At 46.9% G+C, this 20,137-nt stretch overlaps 1 protein-coding gene across 6 annotated transcripts in view; it reads left to right on the top strand.

The window, feature by feature from the left end:
- Nucleotides 1–20,137, top strand: part of FLNB (filamin B) — a 139,340-nt gene that overhangs the window by 79,848 nt on the left and 39,355 nt on the right. For all 6 annotated transcript variants that reach the window (XM_005695795.3, XM_005695796.3, XM_005695798.3 and 3 more), the window contains exons 12-24: nucleotides 256–449; nucleotides 2,370–2,483; nucleotides 3,077–3,220; nucleotides 3,472–3,595; nucleotides 3,928–4,088; nucleotides 5,257–5,347; nucleotides 5,619–5,788; nucleotides 9,028–9,145; nucleotides 11,874–12,136; nucleotides 13,597–14,194; nucleotides 15,201–15,374; nucleotides 16,497–16,659; nucleotides 17,580–17,740. In XM_005695795.3, the coding sequence (XP_005695852.2) occupies nucleotides 256–449; nucleotides 2,370–2,483; nucleotides 3,077–3,220; nucleotides 3,472–3,595; nucleotides 3,928–4,088; nucleotides 5,257–5,347; nucleotides 5,619–5,788; nucleotides 9,028–9,145; nucleotides 11,874–12,136; nucleotides 13,597–14,194; nucleotides 15,201–15,374; nucleotides 16,497–16,659; nucleotides 17,580–17,740 (2,475 nt within the window). The remainder of the gene's footprint in view (nucleotides 1–255; nucleotides 450–2,369; nucleotides 2,484–3,076; nucleotides 3,221–3,471; nucleotides 3,596–3,927; nucleotides 4,089–5,256; nucleotides 5,348–5,618; nucleotides 5,789–9,027; nucleotides 9,146–11,873; nucleotides 12,137–13,596; nucleotides 14,195–15,200; nucleotides 15,375–16,496; nucleotides 16,660–17,579; nucleotides 17,741–20,137) is intronic.

Raw genomic sequence — 20,137 nt, 5'->3', positions numbered from 1 at the left:
GCTCATGTTACCATATTGCCAACAGAAAGATTTGCTGGTTGACCTTTCCGTTCAATGATGTTTTAAAAAAAATATGTAAAATCCAACCTTCCATCTCTTTTGAAGACTTAGTAAGCTCGGTTTTGTGGGAAAGGGACCCTAACAGATTTCAGTCTTCTGGCTAGCACTTGGTTTTCAGGGAGGCAGAAGGAATGGGTTGGTAATAACCCAGACTAGATACCTTGTAACCAGAGGGTCTTCCCACCCTGTCCCCAGGGTTTGCCATTGAAGGCCCCTCCCAGGCGAAGATTGAGTATGACGACCAGAATGACGGGTCGTGTGATGTCAAGTACTGGCCCAAGGAGCCAGGTGAATATGCCGTTCACATCATGTGCGACGATGAGGACATCAAGGACAGTCCCTTCATGGCCTACATCCACCCGGCCTCGGGAGACTACAACCCGGACCTGGTGAGTCAGTGTGTCGTGTTTCTATCCTCTCCTCTGGCTCCTGGCATTCTTTCCTATGCCCACAGAGTTTCCTTGTGTAGCGTGTGAAGAAATCAGAGAAGAGCCTTTTAAAGCTTAGGAAGTTTTGAAAAAGACCTGAATGAGAAGCCTGGTAGTACCTTGTAGTGGTCTTCCCAGGTGGTTCAGTGGTAAAGAATTTACCTGCCATGCAGGAAATGTGGGTTCGATCCCTGGGTTGGGAAGATCCCTTGGAGAAGGAAATAGTAATCCACTCCAGTATTCTTGCCTGGGAAATCTCATGGACAGAGGAACCTGACGGGCTACAGTCCATTGGGTCGCAAAGAGTTGGACGTGATTTAGTGACTGAAAAACAAGTACCTCTTAGTACCTTTGTAACATGTGGCAAGTAACTTACCTCTCTGACTTCTGTATCTTCCTCTATAAAATGGGAACTATTCCAGTGGCTGCTTCCTACAGTTTCTGGCATGGTTCAAGGAGGTAACATGAACAAAACCAGCTCTTATTAGCATAGTGCCTGGCCCACAGAGGGGGCTCCATAAGCTGCTATTTTTCTTGTACCCCAAGCATCCCATTTCAGTTTTACCACTTTCTATAGGTATTATCTCAAGGTGCTCCTTAGATAAAGACTTGTTAATTTTTACCCCCAACTCCCTTTCTTTTAAGTTGGAGCAGTGTTTGCAGTGTCTCCAGGAGCTTCTCTGAATCGTTTAGCAGGCTGATAAGCATGAAGTCTGAGCCAGCTGGGCTTTCGGCGGCCACCTCCCCCGCCCAACGTGTGCTGTTTTTGGCCCACATGGACAGCTGACCGTAGGCTGACATCAGTCCAGCCTGGTAGCTGGTCCTCTTTGTCCAGCTGCTGGTTCTTTGCTCTCTGGGGCTGCAGGCCTTTGGGATGTTGTCAGTGGGAAATGCTCTGAACCCCCTCCAAGTAGGAGCGTTGAAACTAAGCACAGCTGGAGGTCTGTGCACGGGTTACTGCATACATTAATACAGGGAGCACGGGCTGGTGTGGGGCCAGGTTTTACAGAGTTTTTCTCCTGCATGTTTTTAAGTTCCAGGTTGTGTGTGTGTGTGTGTGTGTTCAGTCGCTCAGTCTTGGCTGACTCTGCGACCCCATGAACTGTAGCCCACCAGGCTCCTCTGTCAGTGTGATTCTCTAGGCAAGAATACTGGAGTGGGTTGCCACTTCCTACTCCAAGTTCCAGGTTACTTTAGCATTTTAACTACCATAACCATCCTGTTATGTAGGTACAGTAAGTCTCTTACATACAAATGTGTTCTGTTCTGAGAGCACTTTCATAAGTCGAAGGATGTTATCCTGGGTACCTCACTAACACAATCAGCTGTATGGTACTGTACTATAGTAGGGCTACCCAGGTGGCGCAGTGGTAAAGAATCTGCCTTCCAATGCAAGAGACGTAAGAGAAGCAGGTTAGATTCCTGTGTCAGGAAGATCCCCTGGAGGAGGGCATGGCAACCCACTCCATTATTCTTGCCTGGAGAATCCCATGGACAGAGGAGCCTGGTGGGTCACAGTCCATGGGGTTGCAAAGAGCTGGACACAACTGAGCATTCATGTATGTATGTACTGTAATAGATTGATAATACTTTTCACACAAATTATATGCACATAAAAAACAAACACAAAAAATAAACAGTTTTAATCATACAGTACAGTACCTTGAAAGGTGCAGTAGTGCCTTACAACAGCTGGCATAGAGAGACTGGCACACGTATTCACATCTTTGAAGTTCACAACTTGAAAGTTCATACGTAGAGGATACTGTACTGTGAAGCCAGACGTAGTTTCCTCTCTCCCCCTTCCCTGGTCGCCTGTCTTCTGATAGTGTAGTTAGCGCATTACAAAGAAAGGGAGTCACTTTTGGCCCTTTGCCCCAGGTGCAAGCATATGGGCCAGGTTTGGAGAAATCCGGATGCATTGTCAACAACCTGGCTGAGTTCACCGTGGATCCTAAGGATGCCGGAAAAGCTCCCTTAAAGATATTTGCTCAGGTAAGTTTCTACCTGCCACCTGTGCAGGGAATTGTCAGGTAACGGGATACATATAACAGCGAGTGACCAGTCCCTTGGGTCTTCAGTTTCCTCATTCATACGTTGCAAAAAAGATTATTTATCTCAAAGGGTTTATGTGAGGACTAAAGGGGATTCTAATATGTAAAGCAAGGTGCTTTTCTCATCTTTATGATTTGTGTTCTGTGGAAATCAGGCTTGTCTGTTTCAGATCTCCCCCATAAATGTCCTTTAGTGTGGCTGTGATGGGAGGGTTTGTAAACAAGAGTGTAGCAAATATGTTTCTCTCATTTAATTGAATTTTGGCCCCAGGATTTAAATGCAGGAATTACAGTTAAGAAGCACTGAGTGACCATGGCTTTCTTTTGGGAAACCATTTGTTGTTAGTAATTAAAGATAAATAAATGCACATAGTGTTTTATCACTTGTGTTCATTGTATTGAGAACATGGCCCATCATAGGCGCTCCATGAAATTTGGTTGGATGAGTGAGTGGTGATTTGGGAAGACCCATGACCCTGTTTGATGGAGACTGTGTGAATGCCAGCTCTGTACTTGGCCCCTGCTCTTCTGCAGGACGGGGATGGCCAGCCTATTGACATCCAGATGAAGAGCCGGATGGATGGCACCTACGCCTGCTCATACACCCCAGTTAAGGCCATCAAGCATACAATTGCCGTGGTCTGGGGAGGTGTCAACATCCCGCACAGCCCTTACAGGGTAGGTTATGAAGTGGAATCCTGGTCGTGGTATGAAAAAGCCCCGTCCTGAGGCAGGTCTGGGCTCCATGCTTGATGGTCAAGGCAGATACATGGAAACACCATGCTTGGTGTGCCTTGGGAGATGGCGTGGCCTAAAGGGCTGGGTGCTGTAGATTGCCCCCACGTATAATGTTCTAACAACTGATGGTGTCTTTACTGGGTCCACATGGAGAAGAACTTGATCACAACTTTTCTCCCTGTCCTCTCTAGGTCAGCATCGGACAGGGTAGCCATCCCCAGAAGGTCAAAGTGTTTGGGCCAGGAGTGGAGAGAAGTGGACTGAAGGCACATGAGCCTACTCACTTCACCGTGGACTGTACTGAGGCTGGCGAAGGTGAAAGGGGGCTTCACCCAGTGCGCTCCTTATTGCTACTTGGGAAGGAAGTTCTCTTTGTAACGGTTCAAGGGCAATGAACTTTGAACCAAGAAACAGTCCACCTGAATAGATGATTGTTCATCTAATGAGTGTCTGAGTCAGTTCGGTGGTGAGATCTTTGCTAATCCTCCATTCCTTCTCCAAAACCCTGATTTGAATACCATCCCTTTCTCAGGTTACTTACTGGAAAGTTCCCAGCTGCTTTTCTGCGGTGTGAGCTTGAGCTGGAAGTGATTGCATGGGACGTGCTGTTTCTTGTAAATCAGTGCTAATAGGCTGGTCTGTTCCAGGTGATGTCAGCGTTGGCATTAAATGTGATGCCCGGGTGTTAAGTGACGAGGAAGAAGACGTGGATTTTGACATTATTCACAACGCCAATGATACGTTTACTGTCAAATATGTGCCTCCTGCCGCTGGGCGATACACCATCAAAGTTCTCTTTGCCTCTCAGGTGTGTGGCCATGGGTTCTTTCTGGCCACCTGTGTGTGTATTTCCTTTTTTTTTTTTAGCAACAGAGAAAATATCTTGAGAACTCTGCCCAGTAGTTTTTCTCTCTCGTTGCTTAAAACCAAGAAGGAATAACAACACCCAAAACTAAAATGTTACCGCTTTCTAATGAAAGTAGGGGTGTATAGTCAGTCAGTGGTTGAAAGCCAGGCTCTGGAAAGAAGTTAGATTTTAATAAACTATCATCAGATTTTTGAATGAAATGTAATGAATTTCTAGATTGTATTCTACTTCATTGTCTTTGAAACAATGACCTTGGCCTCAGCCTTTATAGGAAGAAGAGTTTAGAAGTTTCAGATAGGGTTCATATTTACATGTGATGATGGAGACCAGGAGGAGCAGTACCCATTTTAGGAACCGTGGAATCTTGTTGATTCAGATGCATCTTACATAAACATAGGGGCCTCAGGAGAAAGCTCCGTGCCTCAAATATTGGTCTTGAGTTGACTTCATCCATTTGACCTATCCTGCCTTTATAGTGCAAGGTTTTTTTTTTTCCTAACATCAGATTTATTATTTTTTAAAAAATATTTTGAAATAAATATATATATATATTTTGCCAGGAAGCTTGGCATTTGGCATCATAGGTGCCCAACCAGGGAGCAAAGCCATTGACACCTGCAGTGGAAGCATAGTCTTAACCACTGGACCACAAGGGAAGTCCCTGCAGGATTCTTTTGGAAGCATTACAGTCAGTGCCTTGCTGTGCTTCATCAGTTCCTTGCATTCCTCAAACCCTAGCTCTCTGCTGTCCTTGAAGGACATTTCCTTCCTCCGATTCCATGTATTGTTGTTTGAGGTTTTATTCTTGGTAGTGTTTTTGCATCCTAAAAGTACTCAGCATTTGGTATTAAAGGCTGAGAGTTGTCAGGGTAGTTTTTGGACACTCAGGCCCTTTAACTGTGAGGTCAGGGATCCAGGGATTCATGAGTGACCACTGATGGCCCTTACCTGATGCTAGCATGTAACGCCTTGACCGATCGTTACTCAGAAGTTACTCACCACCCGCTAGGCTGGAAGTGCTGAGGTCTCCCTCTTTGCTTTGGGCAGAAGTTTAAGCTCAGGCAATGGCTTCAGGGACTTTCCTCCTGATACTGTATCTCTGCTACAGGAAATCCCCACCAGCCCTTTCAGAGTCAAGGTCGACCCTTCCCACGACGCCAGCAAAGTGAAGGCAGAAGGCCCGGGGCTCAGCAAAGCAGGTAAGAGGGTGTGTGCGCGAGCTCACCCTGGAAGCAGTGGGCCCAGTGGGCCCAGGGCCGGAAGTGACCTGCCTTCCCTAGAGCAGGCACTCTGTCTGGGCTTCAGTTCAGCAGAGGCTGCGCTCAGCTGAGCTTCTGGTGTGGCTGAGTGCCAGCCCCTGTCTCCACCTCCTGCCTTCTGGAAGCTGCTGCTGATGAACCTGTCAGACTGGTTCTAAAAGTGAAACTCCTCTGGCTGAGCCTGTCTCCTCCTTTCACTGTCTCCTCCCAGGTGTGGAAAACGGGAAACCCACCCACTTCACTGTCTACACCAAGGGGGCCGGAAAGGCCCCACTCAACGTGCAGTTCAGCAGCCTTGGCCCTGGCGATGCCGTGAAGGATCTGGATATCATCGATAACTATGACTACTCTCACACCGTTAAATACACACCCACCCAGCAGGTAGGGCCCCTGCCTGCCTAGGCTGGGTCAGTTTGGACACCAGGGGATAATCTCAGCTCGGATCTGGGCTCCTGTGTGAGAGGAAGAGATTCACCCTTTCCTTGTGAACCTCTCTAGGAACACCGACACAAAACCTGGCTGGTTCTACCAGGAGGGCCAGGAGGCTTCCCCAAGCACTGGCAGGATGCTTGCCGTCCCTCCCCACCCCAATTTCCCGCCTCCATTCTGGGTTTTAGCAGAGACATGCTGAGCTCTTGAAATTGGACCTAGTGTCTGCCTCTCTCATAGACATTCTCCCCTCCTTACCAGCTGCCTTTGAGTCTTTTGTTAGTTACTCAGAGGGAAAGAATTGCCACACCTCTGTTTATCCTTGCTGGTTCTTTTGCCTTACCTCACCCTTCTTTACAAGGGGGTACAGTGGGGTCTTTCTCAAAGAGCTTTTAGTCCCTCAATCCTGAAGCGGTACTTCAAGCTCTAAATTACTCCCTTTTACAAAATAGAGGAATACAGACAGTATTTTGTCATGCCTTGCTTTGCTGTTTGTCCTCGACAATAAGGGCCCGCAAATCTACCTCTCTGTATGAATTTATGCCTACTTGTTTAAAATTTTGTTTTGATTCATGCCTACACCTCTAGGGTCTGTGGAGCATATACTCCTGTAGAAAAAACTAGATTCCGCTACTTCTGCCTAGTGTTTTAAACAGTCACTCCAAACCTCTGAGAATCCTTCATTTTTCAAAACAATTTTTAACAATGATTACTATTATTTTTTGGCCACACAGTCTGACATGCGGGATCTTTGTTCCCCAACCAGGGGTTGAACCCACACCCGCCTCAGTGGAAGTGTGAACTCTTAGCCACTGCGTCACCAGGGAAGTCCCCCTTCATTCTTGAAGCAGAACCCCCACTGTGTGAGAAAAGCCATTTGTAAGAGAGAAAGGGCAATGTTTTCTGCCAAAGCACTGAGAAGCATCACTCCTACCCCGGGCCTTGTCAGTGAGGACCTCGCTGGAGTGCAGTGGGGCAGAATGAGGGAATGGTGTGGGTGTCCCTCTGCACTGGGGGCTACACATCCGTGGAGATGGAATCTTTCCTATGAGAACCGCCCTGGCGGTGTGAGGTTCTCTAGGGCAGGTTCTTGTGTGGCCTTTCATCTCCATGTCTGCTTCTTTCAGACCCTGTGTCTATATACCTTTTTGTATTTCGGCAGAGCTCCTAGAAATTAAGTTGCCGACATCAGGACAGGTTTTGACTTGCACCCCCAGAAAGGACTTTGGAACGTCCATTGCCCTGGATGCTCCCTATGGTTTCTTTCTGTCCTCACGAGGGTTCATTATTAGTAATTGTAAAAGGGAAGCTCTCATAGGTGAATGCCATTTTCTCATTAGGACACTCAGTGCTATGTAGGTCATTGTTTTCCTGCTGATGCTTATCAGGACTGATGGAAGCCTTAGCACTGGCGACCCCAGCTTGATAGCATCTTTGTTTTCAGTTCTCCACATTCCTGAGGAGAACGTACATGGCCATGCTCACTGGTCAAGATCACAAGATCATAGGTTCTTCTAAAAACATTCTGAGACTCGATCCTGTATATATAAGCCTTGTTGGGTTTCGGCTGAGCTGCTGGAACGTGGGTAAGTAGCAGATGTCAGGGCAGCTTCAGGTTTTGACTTGCCCTCTCAGAAAGGACTTTTGGACCCAACGCCCTATTGGTTTTATATATATATGTATATATTTTATTTATTTATTTATTTTTGGTTGTGCTGGGTCTTCGTTGTTTAGTCACAAAGTCGTGTTTGACTCTGTGACGCTGTAGACTGTCGCCCGTGAGGGTCCTTTGTCCATGGGATGTCCCAAGCAAGAATATTGGAGTGAGTTGCCATTTCCTTCTCCAGGGGATATTCCCAACCCAGGGATGGGACCCATGCCTCCTTCATTGGCAGGTGGATTCTTTACCACTGAGCCTCCAGGGAATCCCTAGTTATGGCATGCAGGATCCTGTTGCAGCCTGAGAACTCTCAGTTGAGGCATATGGGAATCTAGTTCCTTGACCAAGGATCAAACCCAGGCCCCCTGCATTGGGAGCGCAGTCTTGGCCACTGGGCCACCAGGGGAGCCTTGAGATGTGACACTCTTGGGGCAGGGGACCCTGTGGTTTTGTGCAGAATCCATCCTAGAAAGTCAATACTCCCTCTTTCATAGAGGCACCTCATTCTTATCTTGGCTTCTCCCTGCTTCTTTATTACAAAAGGAGTATAAGAAAATATTCCATAAGTCAAAAGCTACACCCTTTTAAAACTCCATCCGCGACAGCTTTCAGTGGGGGCTGGATTCCAGCGAGCCCTCTGGCGATTCGTCCTTCCTTCCCCCTTGCTTCTTCCCCTCCCACGTCCTCTAACGTGATACCCAGATGTTTGAGGGTGAGGACAACCTTAATCCAGTGAGACAGCTGTGGGTTTTCATGGGGCCTTGGTGTGGATGGAGGCACTCAGCCGACCATGACGAGAGGAAGCCAGCAGTGAGTGGGCCAGGACTGGCCGTGCCTCCTCGGCCACAGTACTGCTGGCGGGGTGCCTGTTGAGCCCATAGGCACAGTCTGCCTTCTCACTGGCAACTCTTCTCTCCTTGACATCGTTGTGGGAGTTTCCATACCGTGCAGGGGGTCTCAGAACAGCCCCAGGCGAACTCTTGCAAATTCGTTTTTATAGCCTAGTGGCCTGAAATCCCAGGTCATGGGAAAGAAAGATTTTGTTCAGTTAGAGGGCCCCAGGCAACCCCTGCCTTGCCCTTGGCTGGGCTGGGCGTGAGTTCGATGAGGAGCTTGTGTGGCAGAGCTTCGGGGATTCAGGTTCAGCTGCCACAGGTGTGAGGCCTGGCTCACACTTAGGACAAGTGAGTTCACCTCCCTGAGCTGTAGTTTTATTTCCTGGAAAAATGGTGACCACCTCTTAGCACCATTCTCAGATGGAACTGAGGAAATGCTTGAAAGCACAGCTCAGTGGTGTGCTCTTGAAGCTGTCCCTCTTGTTGATAGTTGCTTTTTTTTTTTTTTTTGGCTGATTTCTATGTCATTCTTGCCATGGGGCTAAAAACTTGGATATATCTGAGATACCTTCTAAATCTGCTGGGGTTACATACCCTGCATCTCTGGGAAGAATGAAAATCCTGGAAGGCAGGTTGAAACATCAAGTGAGTCTGTTGGTACCCACATGTGTCCTTGATTTTCTCTCTTGTTCCAGGGCAACATGCAGGTTCTGGTTACATACGGTGGCGACCCTATCCCCAAAAGCCCATTCACCGTGGGTGTGGCTGCTCCACTGGATCTGAGCAGGATAAAAATTAATGGACTGGAAAACAGTAAGTATGTCAGGAGTGGAGGGGGAGACGGGTCACTGAAGAGCAGTCAGAGTCCCTTCAAAGACAATTCGCAGAGGAGCAAATTCTGCCATATGAGACTGCAGTCAAGCAGACTCGCGATTGAATTAGGGCCGTGCTGTGGAGTAGCTCTGTGACCCTGCCTGTCCCTTCACCTCACTAAGCCTCCCTTTTCTCCTTTGTTCTGTGGAGGTGGGTGAAGAAGACTCACAGGCCTATTGTGAGAATTAAATGAGCCAGTAATTCAGGAGCTGACTCAGAGGCCGCCCTCAGTAACTGCTGGCCTCACAGGGAAGGTTTCCATGACAAGGAGAATTGGAGGCATGCCGCTTTCCGGTAAATGTCTGTTGTACCAACTGTTCTTGACCACTGAATCCACCTTAGGGTCAACAGTTGAGCATAAAAACCAATTCCCAGGCACTCAGAAACCACAACTCTGATGGATCTCCCTATTCCCATCCAGATGTTCCTTTAGTTTGTTAGGGATCTTATTAGTACAAGCTCATTTCACTCAATGAAACTCCATGAATCAATGATAAAGTAAAGAGAATAGCATAATAGAGGCACTGATATGCTGCTCGCTCAGCTTCTCAAGTTTAACACATGATCAGAGTACATCATGAGAAATGCTGGGCTGGAGGAAGCACACGCTGGAATCAAGATTGCCAGGAGAAATATCAATAACCTCAGATATGCAGATAACACCACCCTCAGGCAGAAAGTGAAGAAGAACTAAAGAGCCTCTTGGTGAAAGTGAAAGAGGAGAGTGAAAAAGTTGGCTTAAAGCTCAACATTCAGAAAACTAAGATCATGGCATCCGGTCCCATCACTTCCTGGGAAATAGATGGGGAAACATTGGCTGACTTTATTTTTCTGGGCTCCAAAATCACTGCAGATGGTGATTGCAGCCATGAAATTAAGACACTTATTCCTTGGAAGGCAAATTATGACCAACTTAGACAGCATATTAAAAAGCTGAGACATTACTTTGTCCACAAAGGTCCGTCTAGTCAAGGCAATGGTTTTTCCAGTGGTCATGTATGGATATGAGTGTTGGACTATAAAGAAAGCTGAGTGCTGAAGAATTGATGCTTTTGAACTGTGGTGTTGGAGAAGACTCTTGAGAGTCGCTTGGCTGCAAGGAGATCCACCCAGTCCATCCTAAAGAAGATCAGTCCTGGGTGTTCATTGGAAGGACTAATGTTGAAGCTGAAGCTCCAATACTTTGGCCACCTGATGCATCTGTACTTAACTGCCAACAGAAAATGTTTAGCAACATTTACTTAGCACTAAAGTTGCCCTGAGATGTCTGCATATCTTTAGCTTCCCTTTTTGCATCAGTGTATCTTGAAGAACTTTCATACCTCGATCTTTTGTCGGTGTGGCCACAGCCTGGCTGCATTTCAGTGGCATGTGTTTTCCTAGTTTAGGGGTCACGTGGGGCTCCGTATACACCCATAGGACAGCATTCTTGTGCTTATGAGGGTTTCTCCAGGTTTTGGGAGAATGCTTGGAGAGCACCTTCAGGGTGCTGTGACCCAAATGTACAAATTGTGGGTGAGTCCAGCTCCCAGATCCAGGGGCTCTGAAGCAAGAACTTTGTCCCATTGGGAAGGAAATGGCAACCCACTCCAGTATTCTTGCCTGGAAAATCCCATGGACGGAGGAGCCTGGTGGGCTACAGTGCACGAGGTCACAAAGAGTTGGACACAACTGAGCGACTTCACTTTGTCCCTGGGGAGCAGCCACTGTCTAATCCTTCACGTGTCCCCTTGGTACTCCTTTCTCCAAGACACTGAGGATTTTGACTCAGACTAGGATGAGAACGAAGCCAATTAGAAAGAGTCTTTGGGATGTGGCTCTCTGAGGCCTCTTTGTTTGTGGCTTGATACCATTCATCTTGGCATGTCCTGTGTTGCCCCAGTCAGGACTTCCCTGGGTTGTGCTAGGGGCCCTGGGCGCCCAGTGCTTTTGTTTTGATTCAAAGTCCCTTCCTTGTTATTGTCAAATGGAACACATGGGTGTTTTGTGGCCCTGCTTTGCAAATACTTTTCAAGTATCAGCGCAGTACAGAGAGTCACTTCTCAGGACTTGCTTCAGTGCCTCTGCGTTGGCCAGCTCTGTGACTTCTGCCTTCTTTGGCTGTAGAATGGAATTTGCTGCCAAGAACCAGTAAATAAAACGTTGGCTTCTGAGAGTGTTTTGATGCAAAGTTAATAATGAAAGTAGGCAGAGAAGCGGCAACAGAATCAGGTTATAACTGACTGCAGATCCTGGGCCCAAGTCAATTTAGATCAGTGTCCCAGCTTTGTGGGCTGTGAGATAGGTACCCCAGACAACTTACTTCACACCCCCTGCCCCCCAGGTCTCAGTTTCCCTATCTGTTAAATTCTTTGGTTACTAATACATACACTGCAGGGTTGTGATGAAAATTAAAAGAGATGATATGCTGTCCTCATGCCTGGTATATAAAATGCATTCAGTGAATGATGACTGTCATTACCATCAGTGGTTACCTCATCTTCTTGTACTGGTTATTATTGAGGCTAGAATGCTGATTATTCATATTCAGTCTTGCCTCTCATCCTGAGTCAACCAACGTTTGTTGCCGAAGCTGAGAAAACATTGTGTGTCCAAGGAACCATCTCTGCTCTCAGCAGTGGTTTTCCTGCAGGGTCAGCTCATCCCTCTGGCTTGTTTCTCTTTGCAGGAGTCGAAGTTGGGAAGGACCAGGAGTTCGCCGTGGACACCAGGGGAGCAGGAGGCCAGGGGAAGCTGGACGTGACGATCCTAAGCCCCTCAAGGAAGGTTGTGCCGTGTCTGGTGGCACCCGTGGCAGGCCGGGAGAGCAGCACGGCCAAGTTCATCCCACGGGAGGAAGGGCTGTACGCCATCGACTTGACCTATGATGGACATCCTGTGCCCGGAAGCCCTTACATGGTGGAGGCCTCGCTGCCACCTGATCCCACCAAGGTCAGTTTTTCATTTCTGTTCTAGAACGTGTCATCTCTCGGCAGATGGAACAGTCCTCCTTCAGTTCCGCTTGGTGAAAGCCCTTAGAAAATTGTTTTGTAGTCAAAAGCAGTTCTAGGTTTTTGCTGGTGGCCCAGGGGTTAAGACTTTTTGCCCTCAATGTAGTGGGTGCAGGTTCAATCCATGGTCAGGGAACTAAGATGCTGCATGCTCCCCCTCCGCCTCACCAAAAAAAAAAAGACAATGCCCATTAAATTAAACTGCACTAAAACGATTAACAAAAAAGAAGACAAGCCCATAAGTCAGTTCTCAGTGACTGATAGTAGCTCTGTCTCCTGTAATCCAGCGTGAAGGGTCCTGTGCGAAGCTGGATCCTAGTCCTGCTCCTGCTCTCGCTCTGGCTGTGAACCTTTGGTGAGGGACTCCTGTCCTTCATTTATCAGCATTATAACGGTACTCCCTGCAAAGTGGGCCTTCAGGGTGAGGTCAGATGGTGGGTGTGGAGGCCTCAGTCTGGCGTCTGGCACATGCAGTGAGCTCATCCTACACAAGCTATTATAATGAAACTTGGCTAATACAAAGAAAAGTAGATTCTTCTCATTATCATTTCTTCCTTGTGGCCCTGAGTCAAAGGTTCCAAAGTATTTCCAGTGTTCTGCATGGCATGAAGCCTATAAAAGTGTCTCATTTGTTGAATCTCACATGAAAGCCCCATTCGCGCCCTCTTTTAAAAGCATTTTTTTTAATGTTCTTCTTTTCTTTTTTAAATATGACTTTATTCTTTAGAGCAATTTTAGGTTCATGGTAATATTGAGAGGGCGGCACAGAGATTCCCCTCGCCCCACATATGTAACCTCCCTATGGTCACCATCCTCCCCAGGCTGCTACAACTGTTAGAGTGGATGAATCCATGCGAACATCGTAGTCACCCAAAGTCTGTAGTTTATGTTAGGGTTCACTCTTGGTGTTATATAGTCTGTGGGTTTGGACAAGCATATAATGACATGTATTCACCATTACAATTCAGTTTTTTATTATGTTGAATTTGTTGAGGAAGGTGTAGCAGCCGAAGCCACAGTGAAATCCATGAAAGCCATTCAGCGAGTGCTCAGCCCAGGAAACTGGAGTGCGTTTGTTGGGCTGGATGCTAGGTGTCCAGCTCCGGCACTGCAGGCGAGGCTGGCAGGACAGACGGGACCACGCCTTTGCCGGGCCCATCTGCACTGAGTGGGTTCAGGCAGGTCTCCCTTTGTCAGCCGTTTCAGCATCCACTGAATGAACATGGCTGTGACTTGGCACTGTGGGTGAGCGAGTGTGACACATTAGTCCCCAGGGAGAAGGATGACTTCATCCAAGGGCAGTTGAGTACTGAGTGCAGGCTTGGCTGTTGAAAGCAGGGCTTGCTGAGTGGCCGACACCAGCATAAAGCCAAGTCTGACTTTTATTCTGTGTTCAAACAGGTGAAGGCCCATGGTCCTGGCCTCAAAGGTGGTCTTGTGGGCAAGCCTGCCGAGTTCACCATCGACACCAAAGGAGCTGGAACTGGAGGTCTCGGCCTAACCGTAGAAGGCCCATGCGAGGCCAAAATTGAATGCTCGGACAACGGCGATGGGACCTGCTCCGTCTCCTACCTCCCGACAAAGCCCGGGGAGTACTTTGTCAACATTCTCTTCGAAGAAGTCCACATACCTGGCTCTCCCTTCAAAGCTGACATTGAAATGCCCTTTGACCCCTCCAAAGTCGTGGCGTCTGGCCCGGGCCTTGAGCACGGGAAGGTGGGCGAGGCCGGGCTACTCAGCGTGGACTGTTCGGAAGCCGGGCCAGGGACCCTGGGCCTGGAAGCTGTCTCGGACTCAGGGGCAAAAGCCGAAGTCTGTATCGAGAACAACAAAGATGGTACCTACGCGGTGACCTATGTGCCCCTGACGGCCGGCATGTACACGCTGACCATGAAGTATGGCGGGGAGCTGGTGCCGCACTTCCCCACCAGGGTCAAGGTGGAGCCCGCCGTGGACACCAGCAGGGTCAAAGTCTTTGGGCCAGGAATAGAAGGAAAAGGTAGGTTTCATGGAAAAAGGAGGAGGCCACCAAAGTCAGGGCTGCAAACTCAAATGTCTGCAGAGATCAGGCCAGGTAGCAGAAAACTCACCCGTGGTCTCTGCATCAGCAAGTGGCAAAGGAGACTAGAGCGGAGGGGTGAGCGCGTGGTGGTTCTGCTGCCCGGCCCCCCTTTCTTCACAATCCCGGCCCTGTCAGCAGATTTCCGCTGCCTTTTATCTTTCTGGCAAAGCTAGAGATCATGATTTTTTTTCTTTCAAATGTGGATACAGAACATATTGCATTTTTGGCACTTACCTGAAAAAGGTTTAAATGTGCTGCTGGCTGATACCACCCTTGCTGTCTTCACCCTCTGAGCTGTCCTGAATCTCACGTTTCTCTCAAGAAGTGGGCAGGTGGTTATGTTGTTACCTGGGGAGCCTACCCTGGAAGAATCATCTTTTGCCAGGGAGATTGAAGGTTGGGGGCCGGGCATTAATACTCCTGATTCTGAGACAAAGAAACTGGTTGTCTTGGCATTCGTTGCAACTAGAATACAGTGCTGAGAACCATACCTCTAGGGTTTGCTGCCGAATATGAGGTGTTAGCTACATTCTTTTTGTCTTTTTCCTTTTTGGCCACACCACACATGTGGGATCTTAGTTCCCTGACAGGGTCCAGCCCGAGCCTCCTACCATGGGAACTCGAAATCTTTTTTTTTTTTTAATTGGAGGATAATTGCTTTACAATAAGAAGCTCAGACTCTTAATCGCTGGACTGCTGAGACAGCCTCTGTCCAAGATATTCATTCTTTTTAAAAAATATATTTTTTAATTTATTTGTATGGCTGTGCTGGGTCTTCGTGGCAGCATGCAGAATGTGAGATCTTTAGTTGTGCCACAGAGGATCCAGTTCCCTGACGAGGGTTGGAACCCGGGCCCCTGGATTGGGAGCTTGGAGTCTTAGCCACTGGAGCACCAGGGAGGTCCCAGCTGGTGACATTCTTACCTGTGTGATTGTTCTACAGATGTGTTTCGTGAAGCCACCACCGATTTCATGGTGGACTCGCGGCCCCTGACACAGGTCGGAGGCGACCACATCAAGGCCCACATTGCCAACCCCTCTGGAGCCTCCACGGAGTGTTTCGTCACAGACAATGCTGATGGGACCTACCAGGTGGAATACACGCCCTTCGAGAAAGGTGAGTTGTCTTCTTGGAACACGACTCTTGCTTAGAGCTGTGCTAGACCGCCTCTCCCAGTGACTGGTGCTAAGTCCTACCCCCTGTGCTTTGCCTGCCTCAGCAGAAGTATGGGCACAGTGACTGGGGAACGTGGAAACCTGCCTCCCCAACAGAGCCCTCTGCCTGCTTGGGGCCTGGTGTTTTGGCTCTATTGTGTAACAACAGTTGGGCTGACTTCAGCCTCAGACTCACCTGAGCAGGTTATGGGGTGATGTCGTGGCACGTTGCTCATTTGTGCAATTCCTTAACATGATTCTTTCTTTTTAAAATTTACTGATTGTTTCGCTGCGCTGGGTCTTTGTTGCTTTCTTTGCGTGGGCTTTCTCTAATTGTGGCGAGCAAGGGTTACTCTTCTCATTGCAGTGGCTTCATTGTTGAGCATGGGCTAGAGGCATGTGGGCTTCAGTAGTTGGAGCAGACGGGCTCAGTAGTTGTGGCCTGCGGACTCTCGACTGTGGGCTCAGTAGTGACACATGGGCTTAATTGCTTCTTGTCATGTGGAATCTTCCCAGACCAGAGATCAAACCCTAGCCCCCTGCATCAGCAGGCAGATTCATATCCACTGCACCTCTAGGGAAGTCCAGCTTCTTTCTTAATATTAGGAATTATTAAAATTTTTGATAAATCATAAAATCATAGAAAAACATAAGCAGCATATGTCCTCATTCCCTGTGTATGTAATCCCTGCGTATGTAATATCTGTGGAGTAGATATTTTCGGTCTCTTTTCGTGAATGCTTTTCTATTTGATGGCTTTCCTTTGTCTTTTGATTAGTGACTGGGTATTTTGCCATATGAAGATGGTGTGTTTAAGATGACTGTCTTGAAAATAAACTTAGGGATATTTGCTTGGACAGGCCTTGTGTGTGTGTTAGGAAATGGGGTTGGCATGTGATTGCCAAGTGAACAAAAGCATAAACAGTTTGTATTTTTTAAACTCAAATCATACCAGCATTGCTATTTGTTTAACCTGTCCTTTCTGAATAGCTTGAGGTAGCACATAGACTTGAATGCTAGAGTGCTATTTTCTGCAAACAAGTGGCTCTTGTGCAAGTAAATTTTTCTGTGTTGTATTGAACAGGCCTCCATGTAGTGGAGGTAACCTACGATGACGTGCCTGTCCCAAATAGTCCCTTTAAAGTGGCTGTGACTGAAGGCTGCCAGCCTTCTCGGGTTCAAGCTCAAGGACCTGGATTGAAGGAGGCTTTCACCAACAAGCCCAACGTCTTCACGGTGGTTACCAGGTAAGCAAAGGCCTGGATTCATGTGTTGACTCTGTAAAAGGAGAGTAGCCCTAGGTATTTTAAGTGCTCTCAAAACGTTTTATAGGTGTATCATGGTTTCCCAACTCTTTTTTTCTTTTGAACTTTTTCTTTTGTGTTGGGGTATAGCTGATTAACAATGTTGTGTTAGTTTTAGGTGAACAGCAAAGGGACTCAGCCATATGTATATATGAACCTATTCTCTCCCAAACCTCCTTCTATCCAGGCTTCCATATTACACTGAACAGAGTTCCGTGTGCTACACAATAGGTCCTTGTTGGTTTTCTGTTTTAAATATAGCAGTGTGTACGTGATCTTCCCAAACTACCCATTCCCCCAAGCAACCATAAGTTTGTTTTATAAGTGTGTGGGTCTCTTTCTGTTTTGTAAGTAAGTTCTTGCTTATGATTTCCCAACTTCTGAAAGGCTTTTTATTTCATGATTTGTGAGGCATTTTCCTCTGTAGAGACTTCTATTACAGAGGAAGACCAGGTATGCTTTTAAAAGCACCAAAAAGCTGTTGATAATAGTCATAAAACTGCTGAGCAAAGCAGGCCTAGATAGAAGCTCATTAACTTGATAATTTGGAAATGTAGAGCCGATGTCATAGTTAAGTGAAATATTAGAAGTATTCCTATTAAAACTGGTCACAAGTCACATACCAGAATTGTCCTTTCATTCCCAGCCAATACAATTAGATAAGATAAAAAAAATGAAGGGTAAGTGTTGGAAAGGAGGGGTGAAAGCTGTTTTTATTTATATTACACTGTGAGAGGTATCACAGTAGTTGAGTCCAGTTGGCTAGGTTGGATAGTTTCTAGAGGGACTTACATGAATTTTGGCAGTAAGCAGACTGGCATGAACCTCTAGTACAACTTGGCCTTATTTCTCACACTTTGCAGAGGGGCAGGAATTGGGGGTCTCGGCATAACTGTGGAGGGACCGTCCGAGTCAAAGATAAACTGCCGAGACAACAAAGATGGCAGCTGCAGTGCAGAGTACGTTCCCTTTGCTCCGGGAGATTACGACGTGAATATCACATATGGAGGTGCCCACATTCCTGGTAAGCTGTCCTTCTGAGGGGAGCCCAAAGGAGAACTGATTTTTGCACGAAAGCAGGTTTGATTTAGCTTATCTCTCTGAATAGGAAAAAATGTCTGATATGTAAAGGAGCTGCAAAGGAAGAATTTTCCTTCAAGCTGCATTTCCAAGAATATTTCAATTCCCAAGAGGACCAGTAATAGGGCAAAAAACATTGGCTTAGAGTTTTGACTGAAAATTTAGTTTTGGCTGAACAACATGGTTGTTCACATGTTGAAGGACCTAGATCTTAAAGAAAAGCTGATTCTTCACAAAGTTGAAAACTTCCAGTTTATTTTGTGGTTAGTTCTTACTCATCTTATACACATCTTATTTTCTTTCTTCCTTTGACAGTCCTGGTAGCTGATGAAGACACACAAACTCAAATTTTTATACATAAATGTCTATTTAATGATGAAAATGGACACTTACTGTGAAAAATAGGAATAATTTAATAATAATTTCCTGTTCATTACATGGTATTTCTGTATTTCATATTGTGACCACCAAAAATGTCTCCAGATGTCATAAACATGCGAGGGGACAGCATCACCTGTAGCTGAGAAACACTGCTATAAATGATTGAGACATTTTGAAAAATGACTTATATAGTGAAGAGCTCTCTAACTTCCATGCTCCCGCCAAGGAATCTTCACAGATTCTAGTTCTGTTTATTCAGTGAAGTGGTTGCCACCCAGCACCCAGCCAGAAAGGTTAGATGAGTGTGTATGGTGTGGATACAAGACATGGACTCCAGGGTTGCTCTTAGTCAGCTTACCTCAGGTGGCTCTAGGGGTAAAGAACCCACCTGTCAATGCAGGAGAAATTAGAGATGAAGGTTCAGTCCCTGGGCCAGGAAGATCCTGTGGAAGAGGGCATGGCAACCTACTCCAGTATTCTTGCCTGGAGAACCCCACAGACAGAGGAACCTGGTGGGCTACCATCTGTAGTGTCTCAAAGAGTTGGACACTACTGAGCGACCTAGCTCACCTTGTCTCAGGTGTGGTCAGAGCAGGAGAAACCTTGGGTGAGTCATTTGTTCTGAAGGCCATAAGCCAGGATGAGACTGCAAGGAAGGGGGCAGGGTGAGGGCTCTTCATTTGGATTTCTGGAATGGCTTCCAGGAAGGTGGAATGTCCCCAGACTGCTTGCTGGTTATCATATGCAAACATGCACACACACCCATAATCACTCCTCCTTTTGCATACTGATTGGGAAGTATTGACATTCAACTCAAATTCGTTCTACTCAGGTGTTTGTTGAAGCCTTCAATTCAGTGCAGTCGCTCAGCTGTGCCTGACTCTGCAAAACCCTAGGGACTGAAGCATGCCAAGCTTCCCTATCCATCACCAACCCCAGAGCTTGCTCAAACTCATGTCCATCGAGTCGGTGATGCCATCGTTGAAGCCTTAATTCATTTAAAATGACGTTTCTCCTCAAACTTGTCCTTACAGCTCTTTCAATATAGAGTTTTTAATTTCTATAATCACTTGCCAAGGGGAATTCAGCCATGGACAAGACAAAGCTCCTGCCGTTTGTGAGCTTCTTGTCTAGTATTTACAAAGAGAGCCGGGCTCGAGACAATACAGAGCCAAGGGGACCTTTTGGAGCTTTGCAAGTGTGCAGTTCTTGGGATGGGAGAGTAGAGCTTTGAGAATGGGTGGATAGCTGTCACCAAGGGTATGACCTGGTGACTCCTACCAGGAGACAGCAGTTGGGATGAGCATCTCCTGGTTTTGATAGCAACAAAACTATTTTGACTTTACTGAGAAGGTCTTCTGGGTGCCTTCAGCTTTGGAATTCCCCTTGCAGAATCAGATCAGAGGTTGGGCCCCTGTGGCTGACTCACGAGCTAGATTTAAATGGCCGAGTTGGAGCATAACGACAGCAAGAGTCCCGATTGGAATTTTCTCATTGGATGTAGATGGTGCCTCTTTTTTTTTTTTAATTTACATTTTTCAGGCTCTATTGCCTCCCAGAACTAAATGCCAACTTCTAGACCCCAGATTTTTCCTAGACAGAATCATTCAATAAGGCATTGGTTGGTTGTCTTAGTGTCAGGCTTCAGAGTGAAGAGAATGCAGAGTTTCTGCCATGAAGCATTCAACACCCTGGTTCTAATTTATTTTCATAGGAATTCTGGTTGGTTAAGTATTAGCATGGTTTTTCCTGGTGTGACACAAACAAGGTATCTGTCTTACCCAGAGTGGCATATTGGTTTCCTCTGATGGGCCAGCTGTGGTCTGTCGGTGGTGACTGTTTCAACCACCAGATTGACTAGAAAGAGTGCATCAGGAAGAAAGGCTGTTGTGATTGATTGGTCATGTCTGCCTGGATCACAGAGCAGGAGAGTGGCATAGATTGCTTGGTATCTACCACT

The sequence above is a fragment of the Capra hircus genome, chromosome 22 (assembly GCF_001704415.2).
Source record: "Capra hircus breed San Clemente chromosome 22, ASM170441v1, whole genome shotgun sequence".
NCBI classification, from domain to species: Eukaryota; Metazoa; Chordata; class Mammalia; order Artiodactyla; family Bovidae; genus Capra; species Capra hircus.
Note: the sequence above shows the minus strand (reverse complement) of the source record. Positions and strands in the feature narration are given on the sequence as shown.